The 16,655-nt window shown below is 41.5% G+C and overlaps 1 protein-coding gene across 4 annotated transcripts in view; it reads right to left on the reverse strand.

Annotated features, from left to right (window-relative positions):
* Window positions 1-16,655, reverse strand: part of CEP70 (centrosomal protein 70) — a 2,129,610-nt gene that overhangs the window by 339,176 nt on the left and 1,773,779 nt on the right. For all 4 annotated transcript variants that reach the window (XM_044075003.1, XM_044074999.1, XM_044075002.1 and 1 more), the window contains one exon: window positions 3,662-3,830. In XM_044075003.1, the coding sequence (XP_043930938.1) occupies window positions 3,662-3,830 (169 nt within the window). The remainder of the gene's footprint in view (window positions 1-3,661; window positions 3,831-16,655) is intronic.

The raw sequence follows: 16,655 nt of genomic DNA on the forward strand, positions 1-16,655 counted from the left end.
GGAAGGCAATTCTGAAACCGACTCGGTAGGGGCCTCTGGGACCGAGGCTGTCGGTTGTATTATTTCAGGGTTCGGAAGTTCCAAGGACTCGGTATCGGCCGAGACCGAGACACTCGCGGTAGGCCTAGCCGCGGTTTCAGCCGAAACCCCGGCCCGCGTGTGTCGGTCCTTGTCTTTCCGTTTCTTAATTAAATGTGATGTCAGGGTTTCCGACGGCATCTTGTAAGCAAAACTATCCCCAAAAAACTCTTCTGCGAACTCTGACCGACGTCTAAGAGTGCGTCGGTTGAAGGAAGCGCAGGCAGAGCAGGCCGAGACGTCGTGGTCTGGGCCTAAGCAAGGAAGACAATAAGAGTGGAAATCCTTATGAGGTATTTGTTTCCCACAAGTTAAACAATTATTAACTTTTTCTGACATCGGCTGAGGCAAGAAAGAGTCCCCAGCGGGGTACTTAGCTTTTGAAGTCTTCGGATAGCGAAATTACAGGAGCTGGCCGACCGGCACTTGCGAACTGCTTCCGCTTCGGGCACCACGCGGCAAGAAAGACTGAGGAAGATGGCAAAGGCTGACGCTTTTATACCCCAGGCGTTGTGACGTCGGGGAAAGGGCGACATCAGCCGACGCCGGACCCAGACTTTGGAATCCGGCCGACCGAAGGGCTGCCTGAGGCAGGACAACCCATATGTGATGACTGCAGATGCATCCTTGAAGGACATCAAGGTTATGTTGAGACATTTGCTTATTGGCCCTATCTATAAGGGGCATGGATGCTAAACAGTGGATTAATTAGATGTCTCCCACCCTCTGTCCAAATTAAGTTTCAACGAACTGGAAGACTGTTTCACAGAACAAGCATCCTCTGTGATACATACTTATCCCTCCAACATATTTTGTTTATGTTGCAAAAGAGATTTGAAATCCCTTTAGCAGGTGATCAGGTGACTACTGGACTTGTGAATATGATATTTCCTTTAATGTATAATGCTTTCAGCGTTCTTTCTACAAAGTTTGATGGACTATACTTTCCATTTGAAGACAATCTGTTTAGAGACCACTAGCACCAGCCTGCCCTCAAAGCAGAAATGTTCTGATTTTTGATTACTTTGGTTCTGTCCAGGTACTATATCATTTCTTTGTAAGCATCCAAAGATTGCAAAATTCTCTATTCCTTATTCTGAAAAGTACGGAAGAAAACAGTAAGTTGTACAGCTTGGTTGAATAACGACCTTGGGCACAAATGAAGGGTTAATGCGCAGAGTCATTTGACTTTATGGAATAAAAGATAAGGCTCTCTGCACACTAAGGCCTGAAGCTCTGATAACGCTTGCTGCAGAGTTGACAGCAAGAAGTGGTGTTACTTTCCAAGTCAAGAATTTCAGGTTTGCAGATGCTGCTGCTTCAAAAGGTCGCAAGTTAACTTTCATAACACAAATTTTAGGTCCCAGGTTGGGGCAAAGCCCTGCCTTGGGAGGGACTCTGAGGTTGAAAAAGCACACTACAATTTGTCTCGCTGGTGGTCTGGATTCCAATGGGGAAGCACTTGCAGGCAAGCAGATACAGCTCATACAGTATCCTCACTGAAGTGTAATCCAAACATGTTTCACTGTGCTCCCCTACATCATTAAAAGGGAAATCTCTTCCATTTTACTAGGTTTGCTTTCTAGCCTTCCCTATAATAGTCAGCATATCCCTACAGTAAGGGTGCAGAAAGGTAATAAGGTAGATTTTGTCTGATTGTGATGCATCAGGTACACCCTGCAATGCATCAGAAAGTTCACATGTTGAGGCAGCAGGCATAATTTTCCCATCATCTGACTGACATAAGAGAACCAGTGTTGCCTTTAACTGAATGGGGCTACAACAGTCATTTCCGGTCAGTCCTCCTTGACCTGCTTATTTTACTCTGGGGAAACAATCCACCCAGTTCAGATAAAAAGCATTCAGTGTCCAACCAAGCCTGCGTGTGAGGGGGTCTGGAGCAGAATATGTTTAACTGTCTGCTGCAAAGAGGTCCGTCTATGGGAAGTCCCATCTGACTGTCAAACCTAGGAAAGTTTTCCAGTGCAGCATCCATTCTCTTGAATCCACAGAAATTCTGTTTGACATACCATTGCATTTTTCTGAGCTTGTATACAGATGGCTGTCAGGGACATGTTTAAGTGCAAGGCCTGGTCCAAGATTGCTTGACCAATATGCAAAGCTGATTATCCTACATAATTCTATAAAGGCTGCTTGAGAACATGTTCCTGGCATTTCAAAATGCTGGCATGGGAGTTCACTATGAATGCCAGGTTGCTGAAGCAGATATCCCCCCCACCCCCAAAATCTATCCAATAACCTATTTACTCTGCCACTGGGAAGAATGCTACACTCAGCAGCCAGTCTGGTTTGCTTTGAAGATTTCAGAGATTCCATATCTGGGTCTGCAAAGGGGTTCTTGTAGAAGAATTTATGCAGGTCCTGCACACTATATAATCAGTCTGGCTCTTGCAGGCAGCATCACAATTGTTCAGTAGGACATCCTATACTAGAGGGATAGTTACCAGTTTAGGAGGGCCCAGACCCAGGAAATTCACAGCCCTTTTCTGGGAGGCTGCAGCCTCATTTTTTCTTTTTTTATTAGAAATATTCTCTCATGAGGGACAGGTCTCCCCCCCCCAAATGACAAGTCAAATTGTGGTAAATCAGAGGTCAGTGTGTTTTCAGTGTTTGTGTCATGGAATAAGGGGATGGACATCTGGGATTTATAGGTCAGATCCTCCTCTTTAACCTAAGAGCTAGAGAAATTGGGCTCTATCAAATGAGGGACTTCCGATTTTCTTTTGGTTTGGATGCCTGACATACAGGGTTGGGCTAGCATTTGGCTGCAAACTCTGTAAGAACTAAAACAGGTCTGGTCCCATTTAACTTAATCTTAGAATGCAGGCAGGGAGAAAAGAGCTGATGACCTACCCTAAAACAGAAAGCTCAGTTTAGCAAAGGCCTGTGCTTCCAATATCTGGGTCTGCATCAACTGAGGATCTCTGAACCCAAGAAGGAGCTTCTCTAGCTTCTGCTGTCCTGCCAGCTCAGACATCATCCTTTACAATAAACAAGAGAATGCCACCTTCCCCTTACTTAATAGTAAAATACAGTCAACAGCCAAATTCCTAAGATTTTCACAGATTAACAGCTTATTTTTAATTAGAACGATTGTGGACACATTCATTGCTTGTGTTCAACTACTCCAACATTTCAAACATATAAATTTTTCTACAGATGTTTTTCACTCATTCACATTTACTCTTCAAAGATATGTAGATGAAGAGTTCATATGCTGAATTTAGCTGAATGGCATGAACTGAATTCCATTCTTTTATGAATTTCATTATACAGTGGTGTCAACAGTTACAAGTATGTAATGTACATGCTAGTGTTGCACTTATTTTATGTTGATACAGATATATCAATAAACAAGTTTTCTTACAACAGAAACCATAAAAATTCCCTTGCTATCAGAATGAGAGCTGATCAAGGGGAGAGGCTATTATCCAAGCAATTATCAGTAGAAATTCTGTTTTATGCCATAGCCCATTCCCTAACAACTGATGTGACAGCCTGCTATATTTCATCTGGGTCATATGAAAAGTATCTGGTTCAAGATTTAAGATTTCATCCTTACCAAGTCCTAAAAGCACTCGAAGATTTCTCATAGCATTATTCATTTCTTCAAGTTTGATGTAAACTTCATTCATTCTTGGGTATACTCCGTTTAAGGAAGAGACATCAAACAATGTCTGAAAATGAGAAACAATTGCCCTCATTGTCTCTGGAGAAGCTCTTCTGTTTTCCTAGAACATGAAAATAAAACAAAATGAAAATAAAACAAACTTTAATCATTGAAATACATTACATTTTCCATTTTTCTCCTCAATTTAATGTTAGATTGATTCTGAGCATCCACTTGTTTACAATAGCTTAAATATTTATGGAATATTTGATATATATGGTGCAATACCAAAAAGAGTTACAAAAAGCTAGTGTAATACTGCAGCACAGAAATATTTCTGAGCTAGACTATTCTAGTTGGTAGCTTTGAAGTGGCAGCTTTTTGTTGATTCAAAACTGTTGGTCTACCCTATACAGAAAAGCCCTCGTGTACAAAGCTGCAAAAAAAGAATAAAAAGGTTAAAACAAAGAAGGAAACAGAACACAGACAGGCTTAGATGTGAAAGTTCACATAGCTGTAAAAGTCTCTCTAATATTCATTATTATACAACATTTTTATTATAATTGGTCCCCACAATGTGTACTATGCTACTGTTAGACCAGAAGCAGATTATCCTAAGCAATATCAAAAGTCACTGCTCTGCAAAGCAAAGGGATAGAGCCCTAACTATAGCCTGGATAACTGGAGATCACCCAGCAACTTGAGCAATGAAGGAGCCAGTGAGGAAGGGAGTAAGCAGGCAACTGGGGAAGGGGTGCAGATGGAAGGATTGCAGTACAGCTTACTAAAATTATGGCACCTACTAGAGAAGGATGCATACAGCGTTTAGCATATGCGCCTGGAACTTGAAATGTGCAGTGTGCCATGTTGCATTTGGCAGTCTTCAGTGAGCATGGGAGTGAGAATGCACAAGGATGAAGGTACAGCGCACACTCATATCAGCTACTCGGGAGAGATTTAATCCATAAAACAGAAAATTCCCTGTCTACCTGGATAATTCTTTTCCCTTTAATCAGCTTTCACTTCTGTAAGTAGCAGAATAAATGGACACAATCACAGCAGAGAAAGAGAGACTGCCGGTAGGCATGGGGGATAAAAAAAAGCATATTATAAAAACACAAAGTCCAAGAAAAACTAAAAGTATGACATTGACAAGTACATTAGAATGAGATGCATGTTCCAATCTCAGTAGGTTCAGTATCTCAAGGAGGAAAAACTCAGGACAAGCAAGCCCAAATTTGTCACATTACCTAGAAGCAATTTCAAGACTATGATCTGAAGGGTAATGCCTATATGGCATAAGTAGGCACATGCTCATTCCTATTTTTGTAGTTTATTTTTGAGCAGTTACATACTTTTATAGTAACATGACCAATTTAGCAGCATTGTACAGTGCAGCTGCAATACTCTTTTGCAGGTGCATATTTTCCTCATTCCACCTTCAAGATTATTGGTTACACCCAGCAAGAGAACAGCAGACCATGGGAGGATTTGTCTTCACTAAGCATACACTAAAGTTCCACCACTATGAATATAGTCAGCAAAATAATGGCAGAGGCTGACTTGTGGCATTCACAAAAATGATATTAATATAGCACTGTGCTGAAGGATAGTCACCTGTTTACCTGGTGTTGAGTTAAGACTACACTATTCAGGTAGTCTGTACCTTTACTCAATGAAGACACACACAGTTCTGCTGTTACAACATTCATTTACTGCACACAAGGTTTACATCTAGCGTAACAAGGCATAGCTCCTCGTGGTCCCCTGCAGAGTTCCTAAGCCAGCAGAGAGCATAAAAAGCAACTTTCTTGATCATAAGTATTTTTTAAACTTTTTAGTTTGCATTTTTCGATCTTTTGAGCTTTTCGACTACTGTTTGTGCCTATATTACTGTTTTATTACCTTATTTTCCTGTTTTTGTGAGCTTATATTGATTGCACTTGTGGGCTAAAGTATTGCTTAAAAGTAACAAACAGGCTAATACACTCAAGTGTACCAGCCTTTGATAGCAATTTAGTCGAAAACAAAGCATTTACTGCATTTTTTTCTGTCTGTTTGCAAAAAAAAACAAAAAAAAAAAATATTTCTCCTTTCCTAAACTTTCCTAGTTAGTTGTTCCAGTGATCAGATTTTGCTGATCCCTGGGCTTTGTATTTGGTTTCTGTGTTCCTCCATTTTCTTGTGTGGCCAGAGGTAGTTTCTTTACTCACCAGTGGGAGTGGGGAGTACTGAGCTGCTTGTTTGTCCTCAGAGGAGTGGTTAGAAGCAGCAACTAGTAATTTGTTGGCCATTTTGGGTCATTTCCTGTTTTTCCAGCCCCCTGCTATAAAGCACGCTTTGGCAGGCTTTTCTGGCATTAGAGAACTAGGCATAGCTCCTCGTGGTCCCCTGCAGAGTTCCTAAGCCAGCAGAGAGCAGAAAAAGCAACTTTCTTGATCATAAGTATTTTTTAAACTTTTTAGTTTGCATTTTTCGATCTTTTGAGCTTTTCGACTACTGTTTGTGCCTATATTACTGTTTTATTACCTTATTTTCCTGTTTTTGTGAGCTTATATTGTTGATTGCACTTGTGGGCTAAAGTATTGCTTAAAGGTAACAAACAGGCTAATACACTCAAGTGTACCAGCCTTTGATAGCAATTTAGTCGAAAACAAAGGATTTACTGCATGTTTTGTGTCTGTTTCCACAAAAAAACAAAAAATATTTCTCCTTTCCTAAACTTTCCTAGCTAGTTGTTCCAGTGATCAGATTTTGCTGATCCCTGGGCTTTGTATTTGGTTTCTGTGTTCCTCCATTTTCTTGTGTGGCCAGAGGTAGTTTCTTTACTCACCAGTGGGAGTGGGGAGTACTGAGCTGCTTGTTTGTCCTCAGAGGAGTGGTTAAAAGCAGCAACTAGTAATTTGTCGGCCATTTTGGGTCATTTCCTGTTTTTTCCAGCCCCTGCTATAAAGCACGCTTTGGCAGGCTTTTCTGGCATTAGAGAACTAGGCATAGCTCCTCGTGGTCCCCTGCAGAGTTCCTAAGCCAGCAGAGAGCAGAAAAAGCAACTTTCTTGATCATAAGTATTTTTTAAACTTTTTAGTTTGCATTTTTTGATCTTTTGAGCTTTTCGACTACTGTTTGTGCCTATATTACTGTTTTATTACCTTATTTTCCTGTTTTTGTGAGCTTATATTGTTGATTGCACTTGTGGGCTAAAGTATTGCTTAAAAGTAACAAACAGGCTAATACACTCAAGTGTACCAGCCTTTGATAGCAATTTAGTCGAAAACAAAGCATTTACTGCATTGTTTTCTGTCTGTTTGCAAAAAAAAAAAATATATATATTTCTCCTTTCCTAAACTTTCCTAGCTAGTTGTTCCAGTGATCAGATTTTGCTGATCCCTGGGCTTTGTATTTGGTTTCTGTGTTCCTCCATTTTCTTGTGTGGCCAGAGGTAGTTTCTTTACTCACCAGTGGGAGTGGGGAGTACTGAGCTGCTTGTTTGTCCTCAGAGGAGTGGTTAGAAGCAGCAACAAGTAATTTGTCGGCCATTTTGGGTCATTTCCTGTTTTTTCCAGCCCCCTGCTATAAAGCACGCTTTGGCAGGCTTTTCTGGCATTAGAGAACTAGGCATAGCTCCTCGTGGTCCCCTGCAGAGTTCCTAAGCCAGCAGAGAGCAGAAAAAGCAACTTTCTTGATCATAAGTATTTTTTAAACTTTTTAGTTTGCATTTTTCTATCTTTTGAGCTTTTTGACTACTGTTTGTGCCTATATTACTGTTTTATTACCTTATTTTCCTGTTTTTGTGAGCTTATATTGTTGATTGCACTTGTGGGCAAAAGTATTGCTTAAAAGTAACAAACAGGCTAATACACTCAAGTGTACTAGCCTTTGATAGCAATTTAGTCGAAAACAAAGCATTTACTGCATTTTTTCTTGTCTGTTTGCAAAAAAAAAAAACAAAAAATATTTCTCCTTTCCTAAACTTTCCTAGCTAGTTGTTCCAGTGATCAGATTTTGCTGATCCCTGGGCTTTGTATTTGGTTTCTGTGTTCCTCCATTTTCTTGTGTGGCCAGAGGTAGTTTCTTTACTCACCAGTGGGAGTGGGGAGTACTGAGCTGCTTGTTTGTCCTCAGAGGAGTGGTTAGAAGCAGCAACTAGTAATTCGTCGGCCATTTTGGGTCATTTCCTGTTTTTTCCAGCCCCCTGCTATAAAGCACGCGTTAGCGCGCTTTAGTGCGATTTAGCGTGGAGCTGCTACCGTTGCACACTAGGGCAGCGCCGGTTAATCAGATTTAAACTATTAGGGCTACCTAAAGTCCACTCTTCAAATTTTCCCTTAAAACTACCTTCCTCAAAGTATACTACTGTTCTATTTAGTGTATCCTACAACTATAAATTATCTCTACTTGACTCCCAAGTAGACTATTCTCTATCTGTATAGCGAAGCACTTGCTCCTACAGTACTTATCACCTTGATACAGCACTCTTGTTATAGAAAGTACCCCAAAAAAGCAAACCCCATTTCTCGGTCACCCACATCCCCCAGAACCTTTTCTTAAGTTTTCTGTCTATTCCTTCTAGCATGTCGAGGGATCAGTTGCTAATGTCCTCTCCTGCTCAGCTGGTGAACCTGGGAATATTGAGGCAATGTTACAATTGCCTCATGTACACAGACAACCCTCTCCTCCTCCCACAAAACACAAATACATGTGAGAGATGCAACTATACGGCCAAACTGGAGGCTGAGCTCTCTCAACATAGGACTGGCATGACCAGACAGGAGGAGAAGGTAACCACACACACTATAGACCCAGTCTCACATAATACCATCACAACCTCAAATCATACACATAAACACACAAAGACATACTCGGAGGCTCTGATCAAAAATCTACCAAAACAGCAGAGGCCACCAAAGCAGACACCCAAACAACTACCACCTCAGAACACAACACCTGCAACACATAGACCACACAGTCAGAGTGTCAAGCAGTCACAGCCCTTAAGGCCAAACATAATGCCAGACACACTAGTCATTGGTGACTCCATAGTCAGACACACTGACGTCCCGCTCACCAGACTGAGTAAGGAGAAGGTCACAGTAAGCTGCCTGTCGGGTGCTAGAATCTGCCACATAACGCATGCACTCAGGTCTCTCAACAGCAGGTACAAGTACGACTCAATCATTGTCCACGCTGGTGTTAACGACCTGAGACGTACCTCCTTGGACTACATGAAAAGAGACATAGAGGAGCTCTCTGATTATGTAGCCCAAGCAGGTATGACCCTGACCTTGAGCAGTATCCTACCTTCACCAAGAATGATGCCACAATACAGAGATAAGATGATCAGCTTTAACAATTGGCTTAAACTCTGGTGTCATTCAAAGGGGATCCAATGTCTGTCTGCCTGGGATGACATGCTGGACAAGCCACTCTGCTTCGCAAGGGACGGCTTGCACTTGTCACCCCTGGGATTCCGGATTTTGGCAAAGGCTCTTGCCACCCCCATAGTGCTGTTTTTAGGCAAGGCTCAAATTCTAAACCTACCACCCTAGAACAAAACAAAGAAAAAAAACTAAGGGTAATGCTGCTCAATGCCAGAAGTCTCAACCTCAAGATGCACGCACTCGAGGCCCTTCTCAGTATGGAGAACATCGATGTCTGTGCTGTGACAGAAACCTGGTTCAAGGCTCCTGAGAGCACCCCAGCACTATCAGGTTTTACCTCATATCATGTGTTCCGGCCCCAAAACCCGGACAATACCAAGAAAGGAGGAGGGGTATCCATATTCATCAAGGACACCCACACCTCAAGATTGGTGGCATCGCATGATGCATCGGAAACCATCCAGGTGCAATTAACCATAGGCAAGATTGCTCTGCAATTTGTAGCATGTTACAGGCCACCCTCGCAAACTCAGGAACCTCATATGGCCTTCCAGAAAACACTGGAGGGGATAAATGTATCTCCGAACACCATCATACTAGGTGACTTCAACTACCCTAATATAGACTGGGAACACTACTCAAGCCCAAACACTCTAGCCCAAAAGTTCCTGGAATTCATAAACTCAAATGCCATGGAACAACTAGTCACCATCCCCACAAGAGGAGAAAACATACTTGATCTCATCATCACGAACATGGGAGCACAATGTTCAACGCCGGAAGTATACCCCTCACTGGTGAGATCTGATCACAAACTAATCTCGCTGGAGGTCCTCATCCCGCCCCACCGAAATGAAAAGACCACAGTAAAGAACTTCTCGAAAGCCGACTTCACACTTCTAAAGACTAGTGTGGTCTCCTTTAAGGCCCCTGAGCGGTTAACATTACTCAAACCACTGAATCACTTACAAATGCCTTCTACCAGCACCTGCAGGGCTGCATGGATCAGGCAATCCCAAGCAAAACAAAGACTCTTGTACCAAAGGCAAGCGTCCAGTCTGGTGGACCCCAGCCATAAACAAACTCTACAACAAAAGGAGAAAGCTACTACAAGATAGAGCAAAATCCTTAAAAGGTAAGACACCGCTGATCACTATAAGTAAAAAGCTAAGAGCTCTCATAAAATCATCCAAAGCTAGTTTTGAGAAAAAAATAGCTAAGGACTCTAAAGACAACCATAAGGCATTCTTTAGCTATGTCAGAAACCTAGGAGGAAACTCCCAGATATGCTCAGAATTAGTTCAAAATGATGTGAAGATTACTGATCCTACAGACATTGCCAACATACTGGCTGACAGGTTCAGTGCAAACCCCCCCCCCCAAAGGAGAGATATCTATACCAAATGATTGTAGCCCCCCAAACATCTCTAATGCCCAGGTGAGAACTGCTCTCTCCAAGGCAAAGAACACAGCATCCATGGGACCTGATGGTGTCCCCGGCTGTGTGCTCCATGAACTCAACGAGGAATTAAACCCACAGTTAGGACAGCTGTTTAATCTTAGTCTCACCTCCGGATCACGCACCAGGAGTGGCGCACAGAGACTGTGGTCCCACTCCACAAAGGCGGTGCCTCCACCGACCCTGGAAATTACCGTCCCATTAGCTTGACAAGCCTTATCTGCAAAGCCATGGAGAGGATCATAATGGATCTCATAAATAAAGACATAGGGAACTTGCAGACTTTGGATCCAACCCAGTTTGGCTTTGTCAAAGGCAGATCATGCCTTTTAAACTTGGTTGACTTTTTCGAAACAATCACCAAGGCCATTGACGAGGGAAAGGCAGTCCATACAGCCTACCTAAACCTGGCGAAGGCTTTTGATACAATACCTCACTCGGGTATCATTGAAAAACTCATCAACTTAAATGTAAACCCATACATTACAAGATGGGTTGCAAACTGGCTGAGTGACAGAACCCACAGGGTCAGAGTTGCTGGCGCCATGTCAGACTCAAAGCCTGTCACAAGTGGTGTCCCACAGGGCTCAGTCCTGGGCCCACTCTTGTTTGGCATCTACTTTTCTGAAGTACAAGCAAACACAGGAGGGTTATGGCTGACAAAGTTTGCAGATGACTGCAAACTGAGCGCCGTAGTTGAAAACACATCCAACACAGATATCCTTCAGAAGGGTCTCACAGAAACGGATAACTGGTGCCAGAGCCATGGCCTAAAGTTAAATGCCAAGAAATGCATAGTCATACCCTTCAGGAAAAATAAGGTTACCCCCTAGCTACTATATAGGTGGCAATCCCCTGAACACAGAAGAAGTTATTAGGGACCTGGGAACCCAGGTTGACAGTAGCCTTTCATTCGACACTCATATTGCTAAAGTAGTTAGGAAGACCTTCTACATTGCCCACCTTATCATGAAGGGATTCACATCTAGATCAAGGGAAGTCATAGTCTCCCTATACTCATCACTCATCAGACCAATGATCGAGTACAATGCCCCATTCGGAATGTATCTGACCCGACACTTGCAGCAGCTGGAGAGGCCACAAAAGTTCCTCACCAAAAGGATAAAGGGTCTCAAAAATCTGTCTTATGCTGCCCGACTGAAAGAACTCCAGTTATATTCAGTTGCTTACCGCTTGCTCAGAGGTGACCTATGCCTGACATACAAGGCCATGTCAAACCCAGATTTGATGAACATGCTTCATCTCAAAAAATCTAGATCCCTCAGAGCCACAAGGGCGGGAGACTTAAACCTCGACATGGTTATTAATAGGACGTGCTGGAGGGATAGATTCATCACCCAAAGACTCCCTATGCTGTGGAACAAAATCACGGTTTATGTGAGGCAGAGCACCTCACTGGCCTTGTTCAAGAGGAATCTTGACCAATGGATGGGAGATCGCAGATACACCCCAGGGGTTACCTCAGTGTCACTGCTCGACAGAGGCACAGCAAAATAATGGGCATAGTTTCTCCAAACTAAAGGGGTGGCGTAAGCCACAAAACTATGGGCTAGGCTTATAAATGCCCTCGGGCAGATAGCCTAGTATGAACCTATGAACCTATATATATATATATATATATATATATATATATATATATATATATATATATATATATATATATATATATATATATATCTTGAAAACTGTACTTCAGCTTACAGGTTAGGTCTGTAAGGGTAGGAAAATCAAAGCCTCTAATACAAAAGAAAAAGTCCCAATCTTTATAGTGTCTTTCCTGCCAGACTGCATCAGCAGTTTAGAGAATTTGTCAGAACAATAAGTCTTTCCTTTGAAGCTGTTCTGCTGACAGTTTTCCATATTTCAAACATTCTGTTCCTGAAGGATAACTCCTCCGACTCGCTCTCATCTTGCACGTCCTGTTGACAAGACACAGCTGCATACAAGAGTTCATCTTGACTTGCCTGTACATAATAAATATTAAGAGCTGCATAGTTTATAAAAAAGATAAAATATTTTACTTCTGACTCTTATTAACAATGAATGCCAAGCTATATGTTTTTGCCAAGTTATTAAACTGAGTGCACTCTCTACACACTGAAATGCAAAACATTTATTTTACATTTCAGAAAAAATCCACTGAAATCCATTTTAACCTGTTCTTTACTCTTACACTTGCCTCTTTTCATATAAAAAGTGGAAAATGACTGTCCATTTTCGACTTCAGTTGTACACATTGAAACCTTTTTCATTTTATCTAGGTTAACCATCATGATTTGTTGGATTCTATAAGTTTTCCGCAAATGGCAACTTAGGTAGCAATTCCAGATAGTTAATATGACTATAATGCCTAACACTACTAATACAGGATGTATCAACCAACTTAACAGGTTTTTCCCTGATTTTGACTAACCAGTAAAGATATCCCACTAGTTGTGAGCAATGTCTTTTTTGGTCTTTTCAGCTCAACTAAGTAGTTTATCTTTTGCAATGATGCTTAATACCTCATAATACATTTATTTCTTTTTTTCAAATACTCTCTGAGAATCTTAGTATTGTTCATTATATTTTTTAAATTATCCAAGGATACAGATATATTGGGAAGCTGTATTAAGTCATAATTCCAGTTCTTGGAAATATTTGCTTCTATGGGTTCAGTAAACCCATAGCTCTTATTATTCTATGTAAGGAAATCAACATGTGATAAACATTCTACAAAAGGTACTTTTAAATTATGACCTACGTCTTGATCTGTAACCAACCAAATACACTGAGGAGCCACTTCTATAAACATTTGAAAAGAAGGTATGATAGTCCATTTACACAAATTAATAGAATGCTGCAATAAGTACAGTTCATAGTCAGGCGAATCCTGTCCACAAATTAGTCCATTTTGAGTCTGTGTACAATACTCAGTTTTATGTGTTTTTCCTCTCATATCTGTATAATTACCTTTAAATTGTGGCAACCAATACTTGTATCCTTCTGTCACGAGAAATATCATAGGTAACAGTAAACTGACACATAATAGTGGTATCAGTAACATTCTAATGTATAACCTTTCCTGTACAATATTGTGGAGTACAGTATGTTACTTCAGTAAATAGCTTAATCCAATCTGTATCAGGTATCAATTTGTTAAACAGTCGTGGCCAAACATTGTCATTTTGTAACATAAGTTCAGTTTGTACTCTATTTTTCTGAATTTCTACATACAAAGATTGCATAGTGCATTTTGTCCAATTTACAAAAATGTTCATGTTACCATCAAATTTTAACTGATGTAGCTGCATAACATTATAATTGTCTAAGATTGCTGCTGATAGTTTATATTATGCAGGTGTGTCTTCCATATATCTGGATTCCAAAATGCTTGTAAATATACAATCTGAGATAGCTTTCCCCACTATTTTTAACTGATTAGCTAAAACTTTAATGTCAGCTGCATTAAGAGCCCCCATTTTGGTGCCTAAGCCTCCTAGCAGAGTATCATACCATGCCCTTTTATATCTGCACCTACCTGTATCTGGGAATGTGATGTTAAAATGTACCACAACTTTTTGATACTGTCTGTCTACCTTTTTACAGGTAGAAGGGATTTTAACCAAATGGTCTGTATGAAAAGAGGTAGGTTTACCTGTTAATATTGATAACACATATCCCCAATGACTACGGCCTGTAATGACTGATATTAGTACATATTACAGAAACTCCAGTAGTAAAATGTAGCTGTATTTTTGTATTATTGAAAAGAATACTCATTTTCTGTGTAGTATGGATTACCACACATTTTTATATAGGCGAGGATTAACTTTTGTATAGATTTTGGATATTCCTGTGAAATTTTTCCTTTTCCCAAATAAAATATAGGAAATTGACAACATTTAATAAAAACTTTGGAATCAAATTCAAGAGTTACCTTAGGACTACTTGGTCGAATATGATGATGACCCATAACCGCGGACCAAAAGGTAATATTACAGGAAAATCTTATGTGCCCGAAAATACAACTAGCATTAGATGGACAAGTGAAGTTGTGCTGCTGTCTTTGCCCACAAAAACGATTTATCTTTGAACATTCATGCCAACTTAGTTCTACAGTAATCGTCATTGTTTATTTTCAAAACTTGCATTTTTTTCTGTTTGGCACTCTACTCCAAGGGCTCCAATGAGTACAGTCAGTACAATACCAAACAGAATCTTCATTATGTACAATAAAAAGAAGTTATGTACTCACCATAACATTCCATCTGAGTAGGTAACTTCATTTGTCAGCAAACTGTGGGTATCGGATCCAACCTCAGATCCGGGCCGGCAGCTTTCCAAGCTAATAATCCGAGCTCTCAGCTCCTCCCCCTTGCCTATAATACCCTGCTACCTCCCCCTAGTCCTCAGATCGAGTTTGCCATATTATCTACCAACAACAGTCAAACATACTCGCAAGAGAAAAATGTAACCTGATGCGTGACAGAAGGAAAACATATTCCGTCAAGAAAAAGACCACGAAACAGGCTAGGGGGAAGGAGGGGGGGTCGGTTGCTGACAAATGAAGTTGCCTACTCAGATGGAATGTTATGGTGAGTACATAACTTCTTTATCTGAAGTAGTTAATTTCATTTGATCAGCAACCTGTGGGACAGAGTCCCCAGCTACCAAAACCTGGGAGGTCCTCAAGGAAGGATATTCTGGAGTACTGCGGAGCCAAAGGCTGCCCTACCTCTGGATATCAGATCCAGCTTGTAATGAGAAATGAAGGTATGAGACGAGGCCCAAGTAGCTGCTGAGCAGATGTCATCTAAGGGAACCCTTGACCAAAAAGCAGCAGAGGTAGCCATAGAATGGGTAGAGTGAGCATGAATCCTCAAGGGTTCTGGCCGACCGGAAGCTGTATACGCATGTGAGATGCAGTGGGATATCCATCTAGCTAAGGTAACTTTTGTAATAGGCTTGCTTAAGGATGGCTTAGAGAAAGACACGAAAAGTTACTCCGATTTGCGAGAAGCAGCTGTCCTGTGCAAGTAAAATCGCAATTGTCTATGCACATCCAACAAGTGCAGTCTGTATTCCCCTTTGTTCTGAAAGTTGGGGAAGAAAACAGACAAATTGATGGTCTGATTGATATTGGTCTCGGACGCTACCTTAGGCAAGAATGACGGATTAGTCCTGAGAGAAACTCTGTCCTTATGGAAGACTAGGTACAGGGGTTTTGTACAAAGGGCTTGAAGTTCAGATACTCTTCTAGCTGACGTAATTGCAACCAAGAAGGCAGTTTTCCAAGATAAGAATTTTAAATCGACGGAAGCTGCAGGTTCAAAGGGTGGACCAGTTAGTGCCTGAAGAACTAAGGTTAAGTCCTATGGGGGAACCACATTCTTGACAGGAGGTCTTAACAGGAAAGGGCCTTTCAAAAAGGTCTTGCATATCTTAGCGGAAACTAAGGTACCAAGGTTGTCCCAGATGTGGAAATGAGAAATCGCAGCCATCTGAACCTTAACAGTAGAAGCATTGGCCCCTTGGTGAAACATTTGTATCAGAAATTCAAGAAATGTTGGAATGGGAGCTGTAAAAGGGTCCAACTGCCCATGTTTGGCCCAGATGGAAAAACACTTCCACTTACTCTTGTAGATCTTCCTGGTAGAAGGTTTATGCGCCGCTACCAGAATAGATTTTACGGAAGATGAGATACTGGGAGTCCTAGCCATTAGTGGAACTGGATCAACCAAGCTGTGAGCTTCAGGTCATCCAGGTTCAGAGTTTGCAATCCCGAAGGATGAGAGATCAGATCCGGAATGGGATCTAAGACCCAAGGAGGGGCTATGATGTGAGACCACAGGTACGGGAACCAGATCTGGCGAGGCCAGAATGGGGCTATGAGGATTATTTTGCTCCCCAACCGATGAGCTTTCTGCAGAAATTTCATCATTAGCGGAAGAGGAGGATAAGCATAAAGAAGACCGGGTGGCCAAGCATGAACCACAGCGTCTTTGGGACTCTTCCCCCGGTGGGGGAATTAGAGCGAAAAACCTGCTGCATTTCGCATTTGAAGGAGAGGCGAAGAGATCACAACAAGGCTGACCCCATCTGAGGA

The sequence above is a fragment of the Protopterus annectens genome, chromosome 6.part0 (assembly GCF_019279795.1).
Source record: "Protopterus annectens isolate FY-2018-M chromosome 6.part0, PAN1.0, whole genome shotgun sequence".
Classification (NCBI taxonomy): Eukaryota; Metazoa; Chordata; order Ceratodontiformes; family Protopteridae; genus Protopterus; species Protopterus annectens.